Genomic DNA, 27,163 nt, shown 5'->3' with positions numbered 1-27,163 from the left:
TTGCAGAATCAAGTTAATTTGAATCAAAGGTGAAACATAAAAGCATTTGTTCACCATGTCAAATCCTGATATAGTTTAATTCAACTACCAAGTATACACATTAAAATTAAAAGATAAAAAGAGGATGAACGAATGCACATGTATTGTTCTAACATACAACTCTGATGTCATCTTTGTCTCACCCATGGTCTGATTTAATAGGTCCTGGGACACTTCCCTGAGCAAGGCAAACCTTCTCTGTGATGCCGACATACTGGTTTCATTATCAGCATAAAGGTGTCTGAATGCAATGACATCAGTCACTTAATTCGATCCTTTGGTAGCAAGCACTAGAACTGCTGGCTAGAGGGTAACCATAGTAACAGAAGCACAGATCATAAAGAGAAGCTGGAGGACCAACTGTGGGGTGGGGGGAGGGGAGGGGGGTCTCCTACTCTCCTCTGTCAGTAAATTCTTTAGCATAGCAAACTCTAGGCCAGCGAATTGATAGACAGATTAATCAGATTTTCTCCCAATCTATATATTTGCTAGTAATTCTGCTAGCACAATACATAGCTGGAGTTGAATGTACTGTTAAGGTAAATAAATGTGTGTGCCATGACAGGTATACTTTAGAGAACAATTTTATAATAAGACTTTTGTAACAAGTTAGCAATTTTCAGACTTTTTAATGGATTTGAGCTGAAATCCCCTTTGACTTACTCTTTAATTTTAATTTAAGAACTCAATTACTGAATGCAAATCTCCTCGTATTACAATATTATACATCATGTAATGAAACATCTTCCTCCACACATAACCTGCTAGAGCATTTGAAGTCCCCCTGTAGATGACTCAGGAAATATAGCTTTGCCCAGTAATAAAGCATTGATTTTACTTGCAGTCCAAGTGAATGTACTCTATGGCACAATTGAGGTGAGGAACTACAACTTTAAAAAAACGTAGATAGAGTTGAAGATGAAAATCATGAGGCTTGCAGTTTATCAAAATGCAAGCAGGAAGAAAAATGTTGGAGCTTGCAGTTCATAAACAGCAGAAGATCAGCAAATCACATTAATTGAATACTGTCTGAACTATAGCTCACCTGTGTGTATCCTCCTGTGAGCTTTCAGATGGGAGCTCTTTGTATACACCTTGTTGCAACCATCAAAGTCACAACAATGAGCTCTTTTCTTCCTTGGGTCTGGAGATCCTGCTCCACTTCGCTGCATCCGAATCAGCCGTTGCCTGATGATGAGACAAACCAGTTCAGATCAATGAAACCAGAACATAGTTACCTAGCCTGTGAAAAATACAGGCCATAATATCACATCATTTGTCTTGACAGAAAAAAAAGAGTTATATTTAAAAAAATAAAATCATATTTGACAAAAATATGTAGCAGATATATAAACATGACACCTGACTACAAACAGACAGGGGTATGTGAAACTGTAATAAACCAAAAAACAAGAAGTACCAAAAGCAGACAGTAATCTGCCAGCACTGGGCCTGAGAACAGAAGTGTACAGAAGTGTAAATATTAGTTCATTAATTCACATTTTTGTATATTGTTTGTTTATTTAGTCCCCTTCTACAATAAAGACTATTTTAATTTGTATTACTTACCGTCTCTTCTGGGCCACAACGCTGGTAGATTACTGTCTGATTTGGGTACTTCCTGTTTTTTGGTTTATTACAGTCAATATCAGGGTTTCCCCTATTGTAGGTGTAGGTATTTTCCTTTCTCTGACCTACATACCTAGCAATGCAATTTCCTTCTATGTGAAACGGGCCTTTGCAGCAATGGAAAAATACTATACACATTAAACAGTTTGCAAGTGTAATTTTAGTATTGAACAGTAGAACATAAAAATGCTGAAAGCCCCCTGAACAGGAGGTCCCTAAATAGGACTCTGAGAAAACACAGATAGACCTATAGCTTCTGGTAAAAAAAAACTGAAAAAAGGGAGGTCTGTATAGTAACAGGAGACAGGAAACACATAGAGGGATGATTAGGTAGGAGCAATGAAAAGGTAAAGAGAATACTGTGGCGAAATTAACCTCGCCACTTGTGTCTGGAGAGGACTACTTGCCAGCCTCTTGCCATGTGATTATGGTCCCGGGGAGATTTGGCCCTTTAAATACAAGATTTGGGATTGAATCTGCATTAAACTGTATCTTCCAAACTACTGAATGGATCTGGGTGAATTTTGGATATGTGGTTCACCCAGATCCCCCGGTTCCGAGGATATACTTGGGGGTTATTGCATGTTTTGGGGTCCCTGTGATATGTTTTATAAAACTGTATTTCTCTGCCTGTGATAATTATATTACCCATTGTGTTCAGTAATCATATCAAGGGCAGAGGGGAAGATTTTGTGTAGGAGTGTCTGTGTGTATTGTACGGATTGATTGGTTGTATTTCAAAACCCTGTGGGCAGTACTATGTTTGTGGATTGTGAATAAAAGAGGCTGTATGTGCCAGTACAATCAGTTCTGCTTGACCTCAAAACGAAGTGTCGTCTCGTTATTGGGGGAATTGGATTGTATGCTGATTGCCAGGAGTGTAAGCTGATTGTGTGCTTTTCCTGTCTAGCTGTTTACAGCATTCATATGCTTGAGAACATTCGTATGCTTCTCCGGTTCGGTGGTTGTGGTGTCTGCTGCAGTGCTTGGAGTCCTCAGGAAGCGCTAGGAGCATCCTTCAACGGAGGTACCCAGTCGGGTGCCAGGTGATCCGTTACAAATACTGTCAGCTGAACTCTAACTCACAGCAGCGGTATACACCACATAAAAACCTAAATAATAAATTAAGCTCCTATATCTAACTCATAAACTCACATAAGCTAGAGGTAGGTAACCTAGGAAATTCTATATGCAATTCCCCAAGTGAAGTAAAATCCAATTTCAGGGTTGAAAACCAAGGGAAAGTTCAACCCTAAAAAATACTTTGGTACCATGGGAGATGCAATTGGTACCTAACTAATAGCCGCTGTCCCTGCCCGCCAAAAAGAAAACTTGGAAAACTAAGGACACTAAACAAAAAAACAAAAAAAGCATAATGTGTGGAAAACTAAATAAGAAAAAGCTTGACGCGCATTTCGGGGGGCCTACACGCCGTCGTCAGGAGCAAGTGAAATCAACTTCTACTCTACGAGCTATGATTGGGACCATGTATGTTTTGAGGGGGTCTACCCCACAATTTACCGAACGGTGCCAGGAGCAAGTAAAATGGGACTTGACTTTTCCTTGTCTTAAATACCCATTTAATCTGCTACATTATTTTCAGCTGAAAGGAAGCATCATCCAATCGGAACGATGAGAGGGAAAGAAGGGGTGTGTGTCTGTAGAATGTCATAGTCCACTCCCCCTCTAATCAGCTGTGTATGGGAAAAATAAAAATGCAAGCTTTTTCTTATTTACTTTTCCACTTGGGTAGCACATTATGCTTTTTTTGTTTGTTTAGTGTCCTTAGATTTAGAAGTTTTCTTTTTGGCAGGCAGGGACAGCGGTTATTAGGTAGGTACCAGTGGCATCTCCCTTGATACCAATGTATTTTTAGGGTTGAGCTTTCTCTTGGTTTTTAACCCTGAAATTGGATTGTACTTCACTTGGGGGATTACATATAGAATTTCCTAGGGTACCTACCTCTAGCTTATGGGAGTTTATGAGTTAAGTATAGGAGCTTCATTTATTTTTTAGGTTTTTATGTGGTGTATACCGCTGCTGTGAGTTAGATTTCAGCTGACAGTATTCTCTTTTTTCATTGCTCCTACCTAACCATACAAGAAGCTATAGGTCTAGATCTGTTTTCTCAGAGTGCCAATTAGGGACTTCCTGTTCAGAGGGCGCCCAGCCTTTTTATGTTCTACTGTTTAATCTGTTTTAGGGTTACCCCCTGCTCTGGGACTCTGTTATAGGCTGCCTGAGAACCCTATTCTGGACTCCATTTTCTGGCGTCTAGTTCCGGGGTTTTTACTCCTTTTATTGTCTGTTTCATTTATTTTTAGTATTTCTTCCCATTCGGATCGTAACCATCTCTAGATTAGATTCACTATTAACTACAATTCTCGTATACTGAAAAAAAGAACACAGTTCTACCTGGTCAACAAAGATAATGGGCTAGTTCTAGAGGCTACCATAAATTTACATCAAAGCAATTACTCTCCTTTGGCTCCTGTACAATTCTTCACAACTCCACACTTTCCTCTTTATATATATCTAGTATAGCTTACTATTTGCTTCTACTATCTATAGTGTGGTTTACACAATCCACGGTGCAAAACTCCCATTGGTTGGCACCTTGGACAGTGTATTTGTCCTCCTACTTCCATGCATCATTCAGAAGACATGAAAAGGTGTTTTATGACCTACAAGGAGGGCTAAAGAAGCATCCTAGAGCAACAGAGACAGCTAAGGACTACTTGTTTATTAAATCTATTTACAGGCTACTGTTTTAGCTTCTGTATGAGCTCTCTGATAGCAAATTATGAAACCGCCACAAAAATACATAAAATAAAATTAGACGTTGAAATAAATACTGTAGGACACTTTTGTGACTCATAAAATTAGTTTCTCACCCATGATCTATGTCCTGGAACGAGGATGATGTCTCAACAATGATGTCGTCACTGTCACTATTTATCTCCACTGGAGACATAGAATCGGGATCTACTTTCACTAGAAAGAAAAAAAAAAAGTTTAAATAATATGTACACAGCTCAGTTTGTAACATTGTTTTGGTCTAAACTGAAAAATACATTTAGAGCACCTTGACCTAAACAAAATGTAAGTTATGCAAAACTCTTCTCTCTTATCAGGGAATAAGTAATACATGTACTGCCCTTACAGGCTATTTATCACAAACTTTCCTGGGTAGGTGGGCACCAAATATAATGTGTGTGGGGGTAATAGCTTCCTATCAACATACGTCAAAATGAATACAGTGCAAAAGTTTAAGATAGTTTGGGAAAAACATACTACTGTCTTGAAATGAAAACAAAATCCATAATAATGTGACTTAAAAGCCATTCAATTGTTTGTCTAATATCTTCACACTTATGTTAATCAATCATTTTTTTTATTTTTAATTATTAATGACGGGCATACAGGATGCACACTGTATGTCATTTGCCGAAAATGCCATCTAAAGTGAGACATCACAGAAATAACGACAATCTGTAAGTTACAACTCGCATGTGATCTCAGATCCAGCCCGGTGATTGCGTTCCCATCACTACGGACCTCAAGTTTCACAGGCATGTACTGTAGCAATGAAGCTGTATAAAAAAAAAATGTAGAAAAACTAAGACTATCAAATGTTTTAGTCATATAACTACCCTCTGAGTCCGGTAGGTTTGTCCAACATGCATCTCTTTACTATATGCTAAGTACGCATAGCACTCAAAGGGTTAAATTCATGACTTCTATGTCTACGGTTACAGTAAATTCCTTTCTGCACTACTTATTTCAAATGTTGACAAAAATGTTGAAGAACATTTTTAACATGTTCAACATTTAAATCTGGCAAATATATATACCGTAATTAGTAATAAGTACTAAATATAAAAATAATTAGCAGCTATTGTGTGTAAAGAATTCTATCTGTATTATAGAGAGCTGGATCCTCTCTATTTGATGTTGCTGTCTAACTGTCAAATGTTTAAAGCCCTTTAATAATTACTTTAAGGGCTGTCTAGATTCTTGGAGCCTACGTACAATGTTATGGAAATATCAAGCAAAATTACTGATTAAACCAAAAGCAGTTTTCAACATGATTGGCCCCTCTTCTGCATACTCCTACAAAGGAGTATATGTGACCTCGTACATAGTAGAAAGGTACAAACCATAAATTCGGAACATCCAAACGATCATTATTGAATGTCAGTTAAGTAAGTAATATACAAAAAGTAAGTAATAAGGTTTTCACTAATAGTAATAACCGTCGCCAACAAAAATAAAAATGAGTGCAATGTGTGACCCAAGTAAAGTCGACTGAATTTATAGGAGAAAAAAAACAGAAATTGCAAATGAAAACTTTTAAATTGATGTGAAATATGGAAGGAGAGGCAGGGGATAGAGTGATTCACATACCATTGTGTTGCTGACCTCTAGTGGTAGCATTGTTTAATGATCAGGATTATCAGGGAGGTAAGCAATACATGCACTGCCCTTACAGGCTATTTATCCCAAACTTCCCTCTCCTAGGTGGGCACCAAAACACCTCCTTTATATAATGTGTGTGGGTAATAGCTTCCCATCAACATATGTCAAAATTAATACAGTGCAACAGTTTAAGATAGTTTGAACACTTTCACACTTATATTAATCAATCTTTTTTTATTTGTAATTATTAAATCGCAGGCATACAGGATGTACACTGTATTTCATTTGTCGAAAATGCTACCTAAAGTGAGACACCATAGAGATAATGGTATTCTGTAGGTTACCACAGTCATGTGATGTCAGATCCAGCCCCAGTGTTTGCATTCCCACCACTAGGGACCTCCAAAGGCACATACCACAATCGCGGAATGTACTGTAACAACGAAGCTTCCAGTAACAGCTTAGAATGTTGGTTTTACCACCTAGAATTGCTGTGACGGATTGTGACAGTGATTCTATCGGATGCTGCAGTGCATGCCAGGATTAGCGGTCAGTGGCAGTTCGGCGGCTTAGTAGTAGTGGATGACTGATTCCTAGTGTGCCTGATCACCCTGGAAACAGTCACTGTGATGTTAGGTCACAAAGGGACACTATAGTCACCAAGACCACGTCATCTTAATTTAAAACATTGCCTCTTTGAGAAACTGCAATGTTGACACTGCAGGGTTAAGTCCTCCTCCAGTGGCTTTAGCAGCACCGACCGAGTAGAACTCAGTAAAGTACTTTCCTGGACTGATAGAAAGAGAAGACATGACTGCTGCCCAGAAGTAAGGGGGCTGGCAAAAGTTGAAACAATGTTGCTAAATTAGAGGGGAATACAAGGAGGAACAGGGGAGGGGACTAACCAGTTAGAAGTAGTGTAGGGGATCCTGACTCTTTCCCTCCCACCCTCCCAGTGTTTGCTGTTTGGATGGTTGGCTTGTTTCTGGTGTCTGTTTTTGTTTTTTCTCGTTGTCACAGATCTTGTGGTGTTTCTGCCATCGAAATGGAAAGTGAAGTAAAATGATGATTTGTGCTTTTCTATGGTTATTTTTTTTATGTGCATACGGCACTTGCCTTTCATGCGCATTAGATCCCCAATATTCCTCTATGAGGACTATTGGATTGGACTGTCACAGAGGAGGGCATACAGGTATGTAAAATGTTTATTTGTAAAATATTTAAAGACACCCAGGGGCGAGCGGGACATATAAAGGTGGAGGAAAAGAGACTCCATAGCCTTAGGAACACAGATTTGTTTTCCTAACACTATAATGTTCCTTTAACTGTCAGTTATGGCCCATCATTGTGAATGGCTCACATAGTGATCAATCACCCTGTTGGCTAAACTGTTAAACTGTCTATTGTTATACTCGGTAAGGGTATGATTTAGCTAAGGTACAATAGGCTGAGTTATGGTTATAAATAGAATCAATATTTGACGGTGACACAGATCTTGTCACTACACCACATAGCAATTCTGGGAAGCAAACAAAGAGGCATGTCACAATTAGGGCATATCTCTCATTTGACTCTATAAGTCCCCCTAAAATCTGTCAAAGGTAAACATTTGGGGTATTATGGTCCTTGAGAGACATAGCAGAATACAAATCTGGATTCTGAAGTATTAAGAAACACAACATATGTACGTGCTAAATTTGGCAGTAATGGTCAAGTGATAATGCTCAAATGTTCAAGTGTTTCTGTTGCTTTTTTCACCAAATGTTATTCCTTAATGGGGGTAAAGTGCACTTAGGTGACTTTTTTCTTGCTCCAAAAAAGACAAAGCCCAGTAAATCAATCAGTGAAAACTGAAATTGTCATGCCTGGAATATAAACCCATAGCGTCTAAAGAAAACTGGGAGGTATTGCTCTAATTTGCTGGGGGACTGTGTTTTTTTTTATAGTACTTTAACATACATGTTCTGTGATCTCCACCCGTGAAAATGAAACGTGTTAAAAACACCCAAAACCCAAACAAACAGTGGACACAGTGACTGCTTTTACATTTATCGTTTTATATTTCAAAATATTTGTAATGGAACTTAAAAAAAACTGTATCAATATAAAGCCCTTTAATTAAAACAATATATAGTATGTATGGGTGCATTTTATGAGAAAAGGTTAAATTGTGGTGGAACACATCGCAAAAGTTCCAAAAGGCCCCTGTCCCAAACAAATAGAATTGCAAGACGACTTTTATCACTACGTGGTTAAATAGAAAACAAGGATGACTGGAAAATAAAGGTTGTTTAAAAGGTCACAAATTTTTGCAACTACATGTGTTAAAATATTGACAAATTTTGCATGTGACACAAAACCAGTGACTTACAGAAACATAGCTTGCCAATTACACAAAAGAAATTACTAGATAAAACCAAAGTCAGCTATGAATCACAAAAGAAATGTTAATGACAATCTTAATGTTAAAGAATGAGAATCTGGTAACTCCGAAGATCACAACATAGTTTCATTCACAAAGCTGTGAATGGAGTTGTGAATAAGCTGCTTTATTGCATTTGTTATCAGCTTATTTTGAAATTCCACTCAGGGACATAATTAAACCTTGGCTGACGAAATCTGGGCCAAGGGTGACTTCCTGGAGGGGGCACAGCAAGACAGCTAGGACTCCACAAGATAATATGACTAGGGCCTGGCATACTTCATGTAAGTTGTCAAACTGTTGTCAAACTGTACAACTTATCCAGAGATTGTGCCATGGCACTCTTGGCACCATACCCACTACAGCACAACTTATTGGTTATGGTACTTGTAGTGTTCCTTCAATTGTTCCATTCATCCATGCAAATTGCAATTAGGGGCTAAACTACTTATCCCATAAACCCTTGGTGAATAGAAATGTACAGGATTAAAAAAAATACCATAGTTTAAAATTGAAGTTACTGACTGGAGGAGCCTCTTTCTGGTCCAGGAGGGGTCTGCTTACTGCTAGAAGAAGCTGCAAGGACTTTGACTGCAAGTATATTTTATTTATTTTTAGGTTTATTATGGTTTTACAATAAACAATGTAATAGTGGTATGAAGTGATATGACTTGTGAAATATTATCCAGATATTTGGCAAGAAAAAAAAGGCATTTTATAATAAAACAAACTACAAATTGCACAGAGGACACCAACAGTATATAATGCTCAGAACAGACAATCATTTCCTGAATCATGTAAAAGTAGGCCAATACAACCAAGATCACATGGTGACTACATCACTGTAGAACCCGACACTTTCACTTCAGACAAGAACGGCTGCAACATACATTTATAGGTCCTCCGATCTATAGACAAGAAATTGTAAAATTTCACAACTCTCTGGAGGTTTTGCTTCAAAAAAAATGTTTCCATTAAAACTGTGAGCTAAAACTACTAAGTATTATAACAGTCACACATTACATTACAGTAATGTGCATAATACTCCCCATGTTGCTGGTGTGGTTCTTAAAGAACAGTCTCCTCAAAACTATTTTTATTAATATAAAACTAATTTCATCAAGTTTTGAAAGAATTTACTTTTCTTTAAATGAAGTATATGTAAAAGAAATGAGAAAAACACATCCCTACCATTAGTATGTGACATGATCCTTCAGCCATATACATGCACATTGGGTTGCACATTTCCTCTATAGTCTTCCCTGCTTCTGTGCAAGTAGTGAATCAGAGAAGATCATGGAGACTGTACAGTTATCTTGATTGCTGGTGTCCGATGAAGGAGCATGTTTACACCCCCTTCAACACTAATCACCCCTTAAGTATCCACATGACTCCTGTAAAAAACACTGTAATGATGATATGTTTGTGTTAATGAACAACAATTATAGCATCACTCAGATAACACTCAGTATTTCAACAGCAACATTTAAATGGATAATCCAAAAAGAGCTCCTGCTTTCATGTCTTACAACACTACACATTATGGGATATGGTCGCTAGAGGGAGAATCACCCAAACACATACACACATAAAACCAAACCAAAACAAAAAAAATCTGGCCAAACCTCTATTGCCAGTGTACCAGCAGAGGGCAATGGTGAACAATTATAATAAATTTCCATAATGTATCATTTCTAAAGCTTTGTTACACAGCTTTCACATTGTGTAATATGAGGTACAGATTGCAAGTAAAAAAACACCTACAGTAAAAATAAACATTTCAACTGCATACAAAACAAAACATGAAATCTACTTTTGTTGATTGTGAATTTATCTCATACTTTAGACGAAACTGCATGCATTCCAAACTCTTACATTATACTAGTCTCTACCACCTTTGCTGCACTTACCCAGAGGTAAACAACGCATAATACAAGGCTCACCAAACCTATGACAATGCAAAAATTCAATCTAGCACCTAGAATTTGTCTCCCTGCTAATCAGTCGGATAGCAAGATCTTCTCTAACTGTCCTACGTGGGTTGCAAGGGAGCGAGCAAATAGTCCAATGGCAAACACAGCTACAGAGATACTTTGAACTCCCATCTTGCCTGAAAACAGCATGCCAAAGTGTAAAGAAGGCCTGAAGTGGTCTGTGGCAGAACACTATGCAGAGACAATTGTGTATATGGCTTTAGTTGTATAAGAGTTCTCTGTGTCCCATAAGTGTCCGCCCCTTCCCCTGTTGCAAAGAGCTTCCAGTTAGATCAATTGAGCTAAGTCAAAGCTCTATGGCCAAGCTCATTGGCTCAAAGTGTCAGCTGAGCCAACAAGCGAGGCAGTGTGCAGGAAGGTTTAGCTCAGTGGCAGGGGCGTCCAGTAGCGGTGGGCGCCCAGCCAGGACCCAGGTTAGTTTGTTAATCCTGACTGTCTCATCACAGTGGACTGTTTCTTAACAGTCTCTATTAATTGTCTCCTGCATATTATTACATGCATTTTCACACGCCATTAAAATACAATTCCATCGCCTTTCTCTCACTTTCTGTCTGGAGCCAACGGAACAAAAGTGCATGTTGTTGCTTGTCTCTGTGAAAAACAATTATATCCAGGATTTCACATAAAATATGCCATGCAAAAGTCTTATTCTAGAAAATGTAATTTATGTCCATTTATGGGCTCACTTAGAGGCTCAGGTTGTGTGGTTCATGATTCTTTTTGAAGTTGGGTTCTGTAAATACAGCACTGAGAATTATTATTATTATTGCCATTTATATAGCGCCAACAGATTCCGTAGCGCTTCACAATATTATGAGAGGGGATTTAACTATAAATAGGACAATTACAAATAAACTTACAGGTACAATAGGTTGAAGAGGACCCTGCTCAATCGAGCTTACATTCTATAGGAGGTGGATCAATCTTAACCCCTCCACAGCCTGTCTTGATTAATCTGAATAAAGAAAACATATCTGTTATCTATAAAGTAGCTAAATGTGAGAAATCCCTACCTTAACATAGCAGGTGGAGTCCAAAATCAGTATGGTGATAAGTATGGACTCTGCTGCCATTGTTAAAGGGATACTCCACTGCTCAAGTACAAAAAAAAAAGCAACTACTGTTTAGTAGCATTTTTTTAATTGGGGGTATATCTCAAAACAGCTTGCAAAAGCTGCAGATCTTTTTTATGAATCATTTGCAAGCTCTCCCCTTCTTCCCCAGCCCAGTCTTTCTGTGGCTGTCCAATCACAGACTTCCTTCACAATGATGCTCGATGAAAAGTCTTTGACATGGCTGGTGTTTTGGTAAATTGCTGCCTCTTGAGTTTAGCTCCACTGAGTTAAACAACCAAGACGTAACTGGACCGGTTGGTGGGGATTAGCAAAGTTGATTTAAAAAAGTGCCAATTTCTATTTCCCCCGAAGTGCTTTAGGGGTCTACAGTGTCACCTTAATGAAGCATTTGCAATATGTGTGGCAGTTTAGGAGACTTAGTTTTCACACTGGTTACCAAAAAAATACATAAAGCCACATTGATATACCCAAATTAAAAATATCCATGGACACTTTAAGCTGACACATCTATTCCCACCCTTACTGAGTGTCTTTTTTCATGAATTCTTAATTTCTCTGCTTTCTACTTCTCTCTTTTACCTTTTCAGACAAATTTACTTGCAAATGATTAATAATTGAGATCAAACCCTTTCGAGTAGACTTAAGTTCATTTGAACAGGGATCGTATTAGCTCTTGTTTCTGCACGTCAAACTTGTTCTGTTGCAACTACTTGTACATCTTGTCCACCCATGTTAAACTGTGGCTGAAATAGTGGTCTATTTATAAAAAAATAACTTCAATGCAACAAGATATAGAGTTATTAAGTGGAAATAGGAATTACAATAAACAATTTGATGCTCTACTACTGCATTATGTCACGCTTAATTGTAGATGTAAACAGTAACGAGTCCAAATTAAGAATTCTGCTGCAGAATATGTGTGAAATAGAGACTTTCATTTCCATTACCAGTGATTTACCGGTGCTGACCAAATTAGTCTGCATCCCTCACAATGAATAATGGAAGCTCATTGGCGAGGAAGGATATGGCAAATTATTATGCTTATCTTTTTTTGGATAGAAGAAAATGGAAAAATAAATTGAAGTGTAACTTTTTCACTGTCACTTTTTCTCCAGTTTGGATTACACCCTCAACCCTTGTAAAATAAAAAAGCAGCTTTTTTATTCACCTTGACCCATACAATCTCTGCTGGGCAGCCGCTTTTCCTGTTCTGAGTCATCCATCCAGATGATCAGAGTACATCTAACGTTTCTATAGAGAAGAATTAGGACCTACAGGGCACATGCAGCAATTAATGCACTCAGCCAAACTGGATGCTTCTCGTAGAGAAGCATTTAATCCAATCCTTATCTACAGAAGAATTTAAAGTGTTTGTCACTGCCCATCGTGATGGTGTTTTTATTACTGAAAATGTTCACTAGAAAGTGCCTCTAGTAGCACTAGAGACATTCTGACAGATAAATGTAAACATTACTGTTTCTCAGATAAGGCAGTGTTTTGGTTTGTTATTTGTCAGACTGCAGGGCCAAGGTCTATGCACCAAAACCACTGCATTAAGTTATAGTACTTTTGGTGCTTAGAGTGTCTTTTTAAAACCATATTCACAATACCTGTCTACTGAAATATCTATACAATAAGCATTATTTAAAGAGGGAGGTAAAATGCTAATTTTGGAGAAGGATGGTGGTAAAACAACACAGTGGAATGTCATTGTGACAACAGAAAGCTTAATAAAAATTCATACTTTCGTGCATGTCTGAAATAGTAGGATGCCTAGAAACACAAATTAGACCTTTAAAAGAAATTGTTTATATTTTAAAGTAAATCATTTTCCTATAATTCCTTTAATACACTAGAAACCTAATCGCAAATGTAAATGATTGCGTTAAGAGAGGTGTATGCCATGGGTAGCACCTACACATACATAGTATTGGGACAAGCAAATAAAATATCCAAATTGTTGCAGGCCTTATATAGCCAAACATTAATTATGCTCGATAATTTTTCTAATCTTGTCTTCAATAACAGAATTTGATTTTCAAGCACACTGGAAATAAAATAAAATATCATTTTGATTTTCTGTGTTTTATCCTAAGCAATTAGCCTCAACAAGTCAGTATAAAGCGTCAAAGCTGCCATGACTACTAGTATATGATCTCAACAGATGATGTCTTAAGAGTACCCCGCATTCCTAAAAAACATTTGAGGCCTGGAGAGACTGTCCACACTGTCAAGAGTCATGTCTACTGATATACCTAAACCATATGGATATATGCATAAAGAGACAAATACACACTTCTTGTCACATTCTCACCTGCTGTCTTCCCATCTGCACCTAAAACTGGCAAAGTGATGGATGTGGTCATGCCATCTGTGGGTAGGGTAGTGTACACAACAGGCAGGGATTGCACCACTACAGGTATAGTCTGCAGACTACCCATTTTGCTAGGTAGATTTACTGAAGGTATGGTATGAATAACATGAAGGATTTGTTGTCCACCACTGCCTTTTGTGGAGGCTAAAATAGAACCAGGAGACAACACTGCAGGAACAGCAGAGCCTAAACCTGAAAGTGACACAACTGGAGAGTGTGCAGTTAGAGAAGATCCCAGAACCATGGGGGAAGAAGATGGTGGTGTTATAGATTGGCGCAGGGAGGCCTTCGGCTTGTTCAGAGAAAGGTCCACAGGCTCAGCTTGTGGTAAGCTGTAGTCACTGTCCAAAAGTTGCTCTGGTGGCTCCATCTTGATGTCACTAAGGAGAATAGGAGTTGGTGAGTCGGTTGCGGATTTACAGCGTGTTGACATTACTGGGGAAGAGTTGCAAGCCTGCAGAAAAACAAGGAATAAATGGAATCAAAAGATTCAGAATAGGTTTTCATTTCTAAAACATCTAAAGGACATCTTCAATTTGCTCATTTTCATCTTTAATTTGCTGCAAACAGCAGACAAAGCAAGAGAAAGTTTGCTACTAAAAAACCCAAAATGCCATACTTCTAGACTAATTTATTTTATGAGTTACAAGCTCTTCTGTTGTCTGGTCCTGCTGTATAATGTGAGGATGCAGAACTGTAGCACCCCCCTCCCACCCCTCCCAAAAGAAAAATAATTATTTTCATATAATAGATGACTTGCATAAACAAAGGTGGAAGTCACAGGTACAATAGCAACAATTTAAATGTTAAAATGTAAAAGTAGTAAAAAATAATAAACAACAGTTATGAGGAATTGCAATAATGGTTAAAAAGGAGGGATTGCTCATTTACCAATTTTAATGAAATCCATTCACACTGCAGTTTGTTTACTATTTTCGGCCTGCTCAGGGATCTAGGGAGAGCTGACATCAGGCACACCCAGGGTGGGGTCACCTTCTTTTTTTTTTTCTTTTTTTTTTTTTTAATGGAACGCCTGCTGATCACACACCCTTCTACTCCGCCCTTACCGAACCCCATGGGACGGTGGTGCCGGTGGGGTGTGGATTATGCCATGGGGTGAACTTACATCACCCTGACAACCATCCAGCTCATGCTGAAACCATCCAGAAATTTTTTGTTTTTTAAACAATTTATTTTTGTGATAAAGCATCAGCAGCATTAGCAGTCAAAGTGCAATATGCATTTTATACAGAGCTATTCTGCACGAAAACAAGAATGTTAATCTCATATTATATAGGTATATAAAAGTTTATATACACAACAAAGCTGAAAGAATTTCATTTATTGATAAATACATTGTACATTTTCATTTTTGATGCACTTTGCTAAGTGGATATTGCTGCACATTTATGTATATTAATACTATCCACCCAGGACACAGAAATATCACACACAATATATTTCAATATTTTAGGTTTCTGGAGCAGAAAAAAAAATGAGTAAAACGTTAAAATCAAGGGTTGAAAAGTGTATTTCACAGCGTAATGTTACTGCTTTACTACTCTTTAATATTGTAATTTTCAAACATTTAAGGACCAAACTTCTGGAATAAAAGGGAATCATGACATGTCACACATGTCATGTGTCCTTAAGGGGTTAAAGCAGGCATGCGGCTTTAGTTTTCCATAAAGTTAGAATGTTTATGAAAAACTGTGTATATGCTGCATTGGTACATCACTTAAATTCCAAAGCAACACCTGTACAAACACATAGGGAATACTTATACATAGTAAAACTAGAATATGTATTCCTTCCCCCTGCCTTGACTTTGTCCATCAGTCCTGGAAAGTTGGATTTGATGGGAGAAGGCAAGCAAACACCTATGGCAACATTTCGTGCACATGTGAGTGTCAGTGGAGGGGATTGCAGCATTTTGATGGTCAATCCGCAGGCTTCTGTTTAGTAGTCTTACTTTTCGCTATGTGCATTATTGCAAAGGTGGTGACTCCTCGCTTGTCAGAATGCCTAATCACAATAGTGTAGAAGTTGGAACAACCAGCACTAAAAAAGTATCTCACCTTCCCTTTCATCTATGAAGCACCAACATCAAGTTCCTGGGAAGTTTTAGCAAAAATAAAATGCAAACATCCCACTAGTAATAGCCTTGGTTTAATTTAATTTACATAAACTAGTTGTTCAGTAAAGTCTAATAAAGGGTACTTCCTCTATTTAACCCTTGACATTTCCCTAACTAGTGACATTGTAACCTTTTGGGTACAGGATATAAGATAACATCAGTACATTTGATGGATAACTGAAATATTGTACACCAGATTTGTTAGGAACCTATTTAACCCCTTAAGGACCAAACTTCTGGAATAAAAGGGAATCATGACATGTCACACATGTCATGTGTCCTTAAGGGGTTAAACTCTAGGATATGTTGGAGATTAAAAAAAACAAAAACTAAAGTCTGTAAAATTGTGATAAATATTTTGCTCACTATGATGAGATCTCACCAACACTGCATTAAACTGAAAGGCATACAATCACAACAACTCACAAAACTGAAAACACAAAAAATGTACAGTCAAATAAACACACAATTAAATACAAATATTAGATAAAAAAAGAAAGAAAGAAAGAGATATAAATACACACACACAAACATATATAAAATGTCCAGCCATCATATAAATACAGCAGACATACACATATAGAGAGAAGGAACTGAAAAGGCGTGGGAGAGAAGGTGTTGCTGCATTTGATTACAGAGTTCACCCATGAGAACAGCTTGATAGAAAGGATTTAAAGGACACTATAGTCACCAAAACAACTTTAGCTTAATAAAGCAGTTTTTGTGTATAGATGGTGCCTCTGAAGTTTCACTACTCACTTTTCTGCCTTTTAAGAGTTAAATCACTTTTGGTTCTGTTCATGCAGCCCTGACCACATATCTCCTTGCTATGACTGACACAGCCTGCATGAAAACAAAAGGTTTTCTTTTCAATCACATGTAACTTACTTTAAGAGGCATGAAACTTCAGAGGCATGATCTATAAAAGTTTGTATCTCCTGCTCTGTAAATTGAACTCTAATTACATACAGGAGTATCCTACAGGGTCGAGCAAGCTATTAACAGCTATGCAGATAAGAAATTCTAAATTACACAGAATTTGCAATAAAGGAAGTATAAACATTAGATGACTCTTTACAGGAAGTGTTTAGGAAAGCTGTGTAAATCACATGCAAGGGGTTGTGATTAGGGATGCATAAACAAAGTAATATAACTACTAAATGGCAGATAATTGAACTGTGAGACTGCAGGGGCATGATCTATACACCAAAACTCCCTCATTAAGCTAAGGCTGCTTTGGTGAGTATAGTGTCCCTTTAAAGAAATGTTAAAGAAAGGAATAACCAACAGTCTTTAACAGAATGGGTTTGAGAGAGAAAGATGGCCAAGAGAGGAAGACACTTTGCATGATATAAAAGGGATCAAACATAAGTGAGATTAAATGTGTACGATGGAAAGATAGATACAAGGTTTATTTACTAAATCAGCCATTGTGGAGACTACATAAGGGAATTGTGAGTTTAGGAAAATAATATTCTGCATATATGTTTCACTCCCAAAAGTAGTAAAAAGTCAAATTGTAAAGGCACACTTAATAAAGTGGTTTTGTTTCGCAGACCCTGCCACTTTTCTGGACAATGTAAAACATTAGTATTTCTGAGAAACGCCAATTTTAACAATTGTCTGAAAACACGTCTCTCCTGGCTGCCAGACAGTCACTTAAAGCACATCCTCACTGAAGACCTTCGATTATGAAGGACTTCAAGTTCAGCATCATCATGCCCGGCAAGATGACATTGATCAGTACTAATGCTTTTCTCATCCAAGCACTGGATTAATTGCTTCTGTATGAGAAGCACTAGATTCCTGACAGAAGCAGTTGATATGTGCTGCCAATACACAATGCTTCTATATGAGAAGCATTGGACTCACCTGCATTTAGCATTGATGATCTCGCAGAGGGCAAAGCAACTGCTGCAACGGCACTGTCCCTCCACTCAATTACAGGTACGTTTTATGGCTTTTTTTTTTTGTCCAGGGGGCTGAAACAGAACCAGAGTGTTGTGAACAACCTTATTCTCTTTCATATTTTCCCCCCACTGTCTGCATGATGAGTTAAAGAGGCAATCCAGGCACCTTAGGTGCAATATTAAAGGGCTACTCCAACTCTTTTTGACACTGAACAGTTTTTGATTTACAATGCCCTGTTTGGGCATTACTAATTGCTTCCCTCTTCCCTCAAAATCTGTTAACAAAAAAAATTGATTTCAAAACTTACATGGAATCCAGCGTTAGTCAAAGCTTCTGATGCTGAACCGCCACATCCAATGTAATCCCTCCACTCGTACAGTCCAATCAAAGGCTTTCATAGAGAAGTCTTTGATTGGATCTTTTTGCTGACTCAGAGCAATTAATTTGATGGAAGGAGGCAAGAAGGAAGGACCTCTAAGAGGGAGGGAGGGAAGGGATAGCATCCCCTTGCAGGCACACTGCGAGGGAGAAGGTTGTTACATCTGATGCCAGCGCACGCATACAACAGATATAATATTTGCACAGAATTAACATTTGGTAGCCTGGAACAGAGTTCTGGGCTGCCAAAGACACTTGGACTGGGGTGTAACTAGCTCCAGCATACAAGAGAAAATATCTCTGAATGTGCCGTATTCCCCTACCACATGACCACTTCAAAATCACTGATGTAGTCGTGGTGATTGGAGTAACCCTAATGTTTTAATTTTCCTCCACAAATATTCCTGTAAATATCATCAAGAAACAAGGTATTAAGGGAGATGTAGTTTAACTAGCAGCTTTCATGAGCAGAATGTTGATAGCTAAACTACAACTCCCAGGAACCCACACCTTGCCAACAAAGCCCTGTATTATGAGATAACCTCAGCATTTGTCAAAGAAAGGTACTGGAGTATCCTGATTGGCTGATCACACTGCAGGGCTTGTAAAGCCTGGGGATTTATTGAAAATGCAGTTTTTTCACATAAGAATATATCACATTTTATTATTTTGGATTGTTTGTTTTTGTTTATTTTTAAAAGCAGCATCTATAAATTGCACTGGGGAAAAAAACTATGGATGCATTCCAATCTGAAGTGCCCTTTTAACGTAAAATCTTAAAATCGAGGGAAAAAGGATACAAGAGAAAAACCTGAAGGGGAGGGAGAGAAGGAGGTAGACTGACAAACACATATTGAAGAGGAGGAAGATTAAGGGGATGAACTCTGAATGTTTTTCTGCATTACTATTTTTCCTTCTTTAAGAAACAGTATCCAATTTGAACATAAAAAATGGCTTTAATGCTCTCCAATTTTCGTAAAATTTAACCGTAAACGTGAGTAATTTCTTTACATCAAAATGACCAGTGCCTTATATTGGCATAGCCACATAACCCCAGTAGGGTTAAAATGAGGTTAGGTATATGATAGGGATAAGGTCAGTGTCATGCTCACTGAATGAGGCTGTGCATGGATTTTGGGAGCAAAATGATTTAATAAATGTGACATCACGTAAATATTCGTTGCAGCACTGTGTAGCAACAGAAAGCAGTTAAATAGTTAACAGACATCTGTACCTAATAAAGGGTACTGAATGAAAGGAGCTTTCCCCCCCCTCCATCCATCTTCTCACCCCCTCCTTAGCATCCAGCTCTCCTCCCCCTCCATTTCTCTGCAGGGGTTCAGGGTGGAGATTTGGCAAGGAGTTGGAGAAGGAGTGGGAAGCAGCCAAAGCCCCTTTATGATGGAGGAAAGAACAGAGGGGGGAAAGGGAGAAAGAGCAAGCGAATGGACAAGAGGGTTATTTAGATAAGAAGAGAATGAATGAATTGAAGGAAATAGCTTTCGAACTAGACCCCTCAATTACAAGATATATGCACACCCCCTTTGTACAACATCTTCGCATACACACATCATTGGCAAACATTCCTGTTAGTCTCTACACATACAAACTAGCACCTCTGCCAATACTCTTTAGTAAGCAGGTAAATCGTTCCTCTGCCATTGAACCCCATCTGCAGTACTGATACTGCCCCCCCCCCCTCCTCCCCCCGCCCCCCTCCACCCCCATCCCCCATCCCCCATGTTGGGCTGCCCTAGCACAGCCATTGCTGCATATTTGTAATGAGCTACTCCAGGGGACATACATTTACAGAAATATGTAACATCATAGTAACAATGCTGTGCTAATTATCAGTGCTTAGGTAATCAGCATTTACATAACAAAATTACATGCAGAAGAATTTAGAAGGACCCTATATAGAAAGCGGTGCTAGCCGCTCACTATTGCAGGGTGTCTGTCTATATACACTACATGTCGAACGACAGCTGAATTTCTGTTATGTGTTATTTGCCAAATTTGTATGTAGGTTAGTTCAGCTAATTCACAAACAGCGGAACTGCATCCAAATCAACTTCATTTATTCCATCCAATTCCCTAGATATAGACCAGGACAATTGTGCCATAAACCTAAGCCAGTGATGGCTAACCTTAACAACATAAATTGTTTCTGAACTACATTTCCCATGATGCTCAGCTAGCTTTTAGAGTCTAAAAGCTAGCTGAGCATTATGGGACATGTAGTCCAGAAAAAATGTATAGTATCACTGACTCAAGCCCACCAAACCCTAAGTCATCCTATTGCTACTGCCAATCTTATTCTGTAAAAAGAAATACTGCAGCCTTACTTTCACCTTTAGTCATTTTTTAAATATAATTACTATTATTATACCTGAAACATTAACCTCAAGCTATTTTGAAATAATCCACATTGCTGCTGTGAGATACATTTTGAAAATAACTGGGATCCATTTCTTCAGGGTGGTTCCAATTCAGATAATAAAGAATATCTAGAACCCTCACAATAATCAGCCAACCTGCGGCAAATGTAAGTGGGCATATTTGTGATAGCAAATTCTGCATTTCATTAATGAATACAGCTACTAGATGCATACTTGCAAAGACAGAATATTCAAGGATGTAATCCTTCAATGTAGGGTAATAACTGCTTGATCCAAGGATAAATCTGACTGCCATTCTGGGGTCAAGAAGGAATTTTTTGTCCTAGCTTGTTGCAAAATTGTGCTTCAAACTGGGGTTTTTTTTTTTTTTGTTGTTGTTTTTTTTTGCCTTCTTTTGGATCAACAGCAAAAAACAAATGTGAGGAAGGCTGAACTTGATGGACGCAAGTCTCTTTTCAGCTATCTAACTATGTAACTATGTAACAGCATTTCTAAAGCCTAACTGTTGTCTATCCTGTATAATCAAAAACAAACCATATGTGGCAAGTTTGAATGTAATAAAATACATTTTTCAAAGCACCATTAATTAACATGGTGTGACATGCGTCTTTTACATCTTAATTTATGTAACAGATTAGAGCCAATGGGAAGAGTGTTGTGTTCTGAAAAATGGTACAAAGTCCTAATAGCAGCAACATTCCATTGGCGACTCCTCCTCTTTTACATCTTTACACAACTTTTAAGGATTTTTAGTCAGACTGTATTTTTCTAGTCAGACTGGGCACAATATAATAGCCCAGTCTGACTAAACCATTATACCACTAGATGGTTAGGATTCTGGTACATGGAATAAATGCCTGCAGCCCTGATGTAGGTGTGCACAATGTTTTCTGTTTGAGTAATTGTTTGCCCTGCAGTTTCTCACAGCAAACCTCAGTCTATTTTACAGTGCCACCTTGTGAGAAGACTGACCCTGCCTTAGCCATTCACCCTGCCACACTCTATCCTTTAGGGGACACACCCTGTAACTTTGCTGGTTCCCACCAGGACCGGTGCTAGGATTTTTAGTTACACAGGCGAAGATGCATTTTGGTGCCCCCCACCCTCGTTTAAAATAAGGTTCATACAAACACAGAAATAATCATACAGAGACATACAGACACAGACAGAGACATACATGCATACAGAGACATGCAGGCATATAAAGACATACATACAGAGGCATACCGTCATACAGACACATACATACATACATACATACATAGACATACAGAAACATACATACAGAGACATCCAGGCATACAGACACATACACACATACAGAGACATACCGTCATACAGACACATACATATATACAGGTATACAGAGACATACAGGCATACAGACACATACGTACAAAGACATACAGGCATACAGACACATACATATATACAGGTATACAGAGACATACAGGCATACAGACACATACATACAGAGACATACAGGCATACAGAAACATACAGACACATACATTTTGTACAGAGACATAGAGAGACATACAGGCATACAGAAACATACATACAAAGACATACAGGCATACAGAGACCTACATACATACATACATACAGAGACATACACAATTACATACTTACATCAGTTCAATCTTGTCCCCTGGATGCATGCTGTCTGGCTCCTTGGAGTCCTGTCCTGCAGCCCAGCCCCATCACAGGGCGCCAGCCGCGCTGTGTGGTACACAGGGAGCAGGGATATGATGTCATTCATATCCTCGCCCCCTCCACACAGCCTGCGGCAGACACCAGGGCAGGTGCAGTGGCGTACACATGACCCATGGGGCCCCAGTGCGCAAATTGATCCGTGCCCCCCTCTCGCGCTTACTCTGCGCGGGCCGGGGCCCCAACACATGGCGGCGGGCACCTGGTCGCAGGGGTTGCAGGGCTGTGACCCCTGCGACCGCGGTATGTACGCCAGTGCATGCAGATGCACACACACTTAAAGGACCACTACAGACACCCAGATCACATCAGCTCAATGAAGTGGTCTGGGTGTCAGGTCCCTCTAGTTTTAACCCTGCAGCAGAAAACTCTGAAACTGCTATGTTTCACCGAGGGTTAATCCAGCCTCTAGTGGATGTCTCACTGACAGCCGCTAGAGGAGCTTCCGCTATTCTAAAACACTGAACGTCCATAGGAAAGCATTGAGTAATGCTTTCCTATGGGCGGTTTGAATGCGTGCGCGGCAAGAGCATTCGGAGCTGAGAGGCGGAGGGATCCACAGCGCCAAGGGAGTCCGGCGCTAGAGAAAGGTAAGTGCTGAAGACACACACACACTCTCACGAACAGATGCATACACACCAGCTAACAGACACACATTTACTGACAGACACACTCAGCGACAGACATACATACACACTCACTTACAAAACATACACTCTCACTGACAAACACACACTCACTAACAGACATCAAACAGACTCACTAATACACACACAAACACACTCAGTAAGAGACACACAGTAACACACTCACTGACACTCACTAGCAGACACACTCACTGACACACTAGTAGACACACACTGACACTCACTAGCAGACACACACTGACACTCACTAGCAGACACACACACTGACACTAGCAGACACACTCACTGACACTAGCAGACACACACACTGACACTCACTAGCAGACACTCATTGACACTCACTGACACTCACTAGCAGACACACACACTGACACTCACTAGCAGACACACACACTGACACTCACTAGCAGACACACACACTGACACTCGCAGACACACTCACTGACACTAGCAGACACACACACTGACACTCACTAGCAGACACTCATTGACACTCACTGACACTCACTAGCAGACACACGCACTGACACTCACTAGCAGACACACACACTGACACTCACTAGCAGACACACTCACTGACACTCACTAGCAGACACACACACTGACACTCACTAGCAGACACACTCACTGACACTCACTAGCAGACACACACACTGACACTCACTAGCAGACACACTCACTGACACTCACTAGCAGACACACACTGACACTCACTAGTAGACACACTCACTGACACTCACTAGCAGACACACTCACTGACACTCACTAGCAGACACACTCACTGACACTCACTAGTAGACACACTCACTGACACTCACTAGCAGACACACTCACTGACACTCACTAGCAGACACACTCACTGACACTCACTAGTAGACACACTCACTGACACTCACTAGCAGACACTAACACTCACACTAACACATGTGTTTTTTTTTTTTTAATTTAATCCCCCAGCCTCCTTACCTTGTTGGAGTGCTGAAGGGATTCCCTGGGGTCCAGTGGTGCTCCCTGGGGTCCAGTGGAGCACTCTCCCATGTGTGCTTCCTCTTCAGCTCCCTCGCGCACCGCGTAGGGATGCCGGCGCCGGAAGATGACGTCATCTTCCGGCTCCGGTATCAGTATGCGGCGCGCGAGGGAGCTGAAGAGGAAGCACACATGGGAGAGTGCTCCCTCGCGCGCCCGCAGAACTGGGCGCTCGGCCACGCTATAATAGGTCGTCGGTTGGAGGGGAGCGCAGTGCGCTTCCCTCCTTCCGGTCAGCCTGATTTTGCGCCCCCAGGGCCGGTGCCTTATGGTAGCACCGGCCCTGGTTCCCACCTATAGCTGGAATGTTCCAATGGGATCATTTTCTGGGTGTGTCTCTGTTCCCCACCCATCCTAAACTTTCACAGAGCAATTCTACTTCACACACACATCTAGCATGTATCTATAGCTACATTGTATAGAAAACTAAAGGCAATATTTAGATATACATAATGCATACTTTCAAATTCAAACATAAAAGATCATGTATTATATGTGTCAATAACAACATTATATGGAAATATTATATCCACAGTTCTCGTACTCAAATTAGAGAGCAAAATATATAAATAAAAAAATTCCCCTGAAACGTGAGCCAGCAAATTTCTTAGCAAATGTTTACAGAAAGAAATTCATTTTTTAATGGTCCTTTCTCTCATATGTCAATCACTTCTTGGCGTGGAGCACTGTGTGTACACAGAAGCTTAAGAGATGAGGGAGTAGCAGGAGAACCCTCTTGCTCTAGTTCACAGCAACTACAGTGTATGCAGTGTAGTTGGTGTGATTGCTACTCTGGAAAGTATGTTATAGACATTACTTTGCTCAAAAGTTGATTTGCTGACGATGAAATCAGTATGTTGGTGTCAAAGAGGAGCAGCCATGGCCGGATTTGGCACAATTGCACAGAGGCCAAATATCTCACTCACTAGCCAGCCCATTCTGTTGTGTGTCCAAGGGTGATTTCCCATGCAGGATCGATGCTCGAATAGAGAGGCCATACTTGGTCTCCCTTGCCTCTCTACTGCTTCAACAGGAATGCTATGATCCATTTCCTAGGATCTGCTGGAAGAAGCGGTCCTCATCCACTGGAGGTGCAGGCATACTGTGTGTGTGTCCCCTTTACCACCGGTAATCAGAATTCTCCCCTCCCTGGACAAATATAGGGCTCAGTGAGCACAATAATAACACTTGGTTTAGGTTTTTGTTGTTTTAAAAAATATATTTATATATCTTTCCACTGCCACCCTCTATAGCCCCTATCCCCTACGATGGCCCCTATCCACCCTCCACATCTCCTGTCAGCCCACTAAAAACCCTACCCCTCCCCCTCCCCCCCACTAAAGACCCTACTATAGCCTTTATTACCCCACCACAGACCCTACCCCCACTACTGAATCTACTTCCCTGCTACATCCCCTATGCCTCCACTTTAGCAACTGTACCCCCCCCCCCCCACTAATGCCCCTGTTCTCCCACTACAGCCCCAAATGCAATACAACAAGCAACCACCAGTCACATAGCCTCACAAGCAGCATTCCCACAACACCACAAGCAGCCTCTACACACATACACACCCTCTTCTCCCAGCCCTGTCCAACTTATCGTCAAAACACCCAAGTAGTCACATTCACTATTCAATCATACCTCAAACTGGTCTCACGTTGACCACTGATCTGCCCCTAGCTGAGATCAACAACCACAAGCATAGTGGCTGATTGAGTAGGAAACCACTAGAGCAGGGTTTGACAAATTTGTTTAGAATCTAGGAGCCAGCTAAAAAAAGTTAATTTGTTTTTTATAAACTAATTTTAAGTTTATTTTTCAACGGCAAAAATGCAATTCTTAAGTGACACTATAGACACCAGAACCACTACAGCTTAATGTAGTTGTTCTGGTGTCTATAGCCTGTACCTCCAGATATTTCAATGTAAAACGCTGCCTTTTCACAGTCAATCAGATGGCCACTAGAGAGTCCCTGGGCAGCACCTACATTTAGCGTCTCCACGCTCTGTATAGAGGTTTTGAGGGGGATAGGTACTTAGACACAGACACACACACCCTCTAACAGAGACACACAGACAGACACACACACACACACACGTTTTCTCACACACACAAACTGAGATATTTATTTTAATTGAACTCTACTCAGCCTCCCTACCTTTGGGAGAGCTGAGTTTTTCTTTCCCTGGGGTCCAGTGGGGTTGCCCTCTTTTCCTGCGTGCGAGGAAGCAGTAATCTACCTGCAGCTTCTCTTTGTTCCCTTGCGCGCTGTTTAATGATGCCGGGGCCGGAGTGACATCGTATTCCGGCTCCTAGCATCATTAAACAGCGCACGAGGGAGCAGAGAGGAGCTGCAGGTAGATTACTGCTCCCTTGCACGCCGTCTAAAACGCTAACATGGGCGGCCGGCTCCCATGCTCCCGCAGGCGGGAAAGGGCTGACATCCCAGGTACCAGGGAGAAATTTCTAGTCGCCATGGTGATCTGGCGCCTGGAATTTGTCGAGCCCTGCACTAGAGGTGTCCTTAGGGACAAATATAGACATTATCCTTTCTCAGAAGAGGCAGTGTTTACAGTTGAGAGACTAAAGAGACAGTCTCTTTGCACCAGAACCACTACATTAATACCTTTAGGGCGGAGGCAATTAATTCAAGTTCTGTCCAAAACAAAACCAAGAATTTTAACTATACGTTTGTTCATTTATAATTTACCTCTTTTATTTTAAGTGCACCCACACTTATAATATATCATTTTGTTCCGGAGAAATAGGGCTTTTGCTTCAGATCAGATATTTATATATGAAACATAATTTAATATGAATAAAATCTGGGGGGTGGTGGGGGGGGGGAGTGTGAGAGAAATAAAGAAATTTTTGTGACCAAGTTCTGGATGGTATTTTAACTGTGAATGTCATAATGCTGTTAGCTTTTACTGTAATAAAGCACACATTTGTATGCTGTGCTCTCCTACGAGTGCAATGATGCCCCCCATGTACAG

At 39.9% G+C, this 27,163-nt stretch overlaps 1 protein-coding gene across 1 annotated transcript in view; it reads right to left on the bottom strand.

The window, feature by feature from the left end:
• Positions 1 to 27,163, bottom strand: part of KLF8 (KLF transcription factor 8) — a 46,848-nt gene that overhangs the window by 3,354 nt on the left and 16,331 nt on the right. Inside the window, exons 2-4 of the mRNA XM_063432237.1 lie at positions 13,894 to 14,407; positions 4,563 to 4,662; positions 1,085 to 1,227 (exon numbers count right to left, since the gene is read on the bottom strand). Coding sequence (XP_063288307.1) covers positions 1,085 to 1,227; positions 4,563 to 4,662; positions 13,894 to 14,407 — 757 coding nt within the window. The remainder of the gene's footprint in view (positions 1 to 1,084; positions 1,228 to 4,562; positions 4,663 to 13,893; positions 14,408 to 27,163) is intronic.

Source organism: Pelobates fuscus, chromosome 9, assembly GCF_036172605.1.
Source record: "Pelobates fuscus isolate aPelFus1 chromosome 9, aPelFus1.pri, whole genome shotgun sequence".
Taxonomy (NCBI): Eukaryota; Metazoa; Chordata; class Amphibia; order Anura; family Pelobatidae; genus Pelobates; species Pelobates fuscus.
The sequence above is the reverse complement of the archived record's forward strand: the minus strand, read 5'-3'. Positions and strand labels throughout refer to the sequence as shown.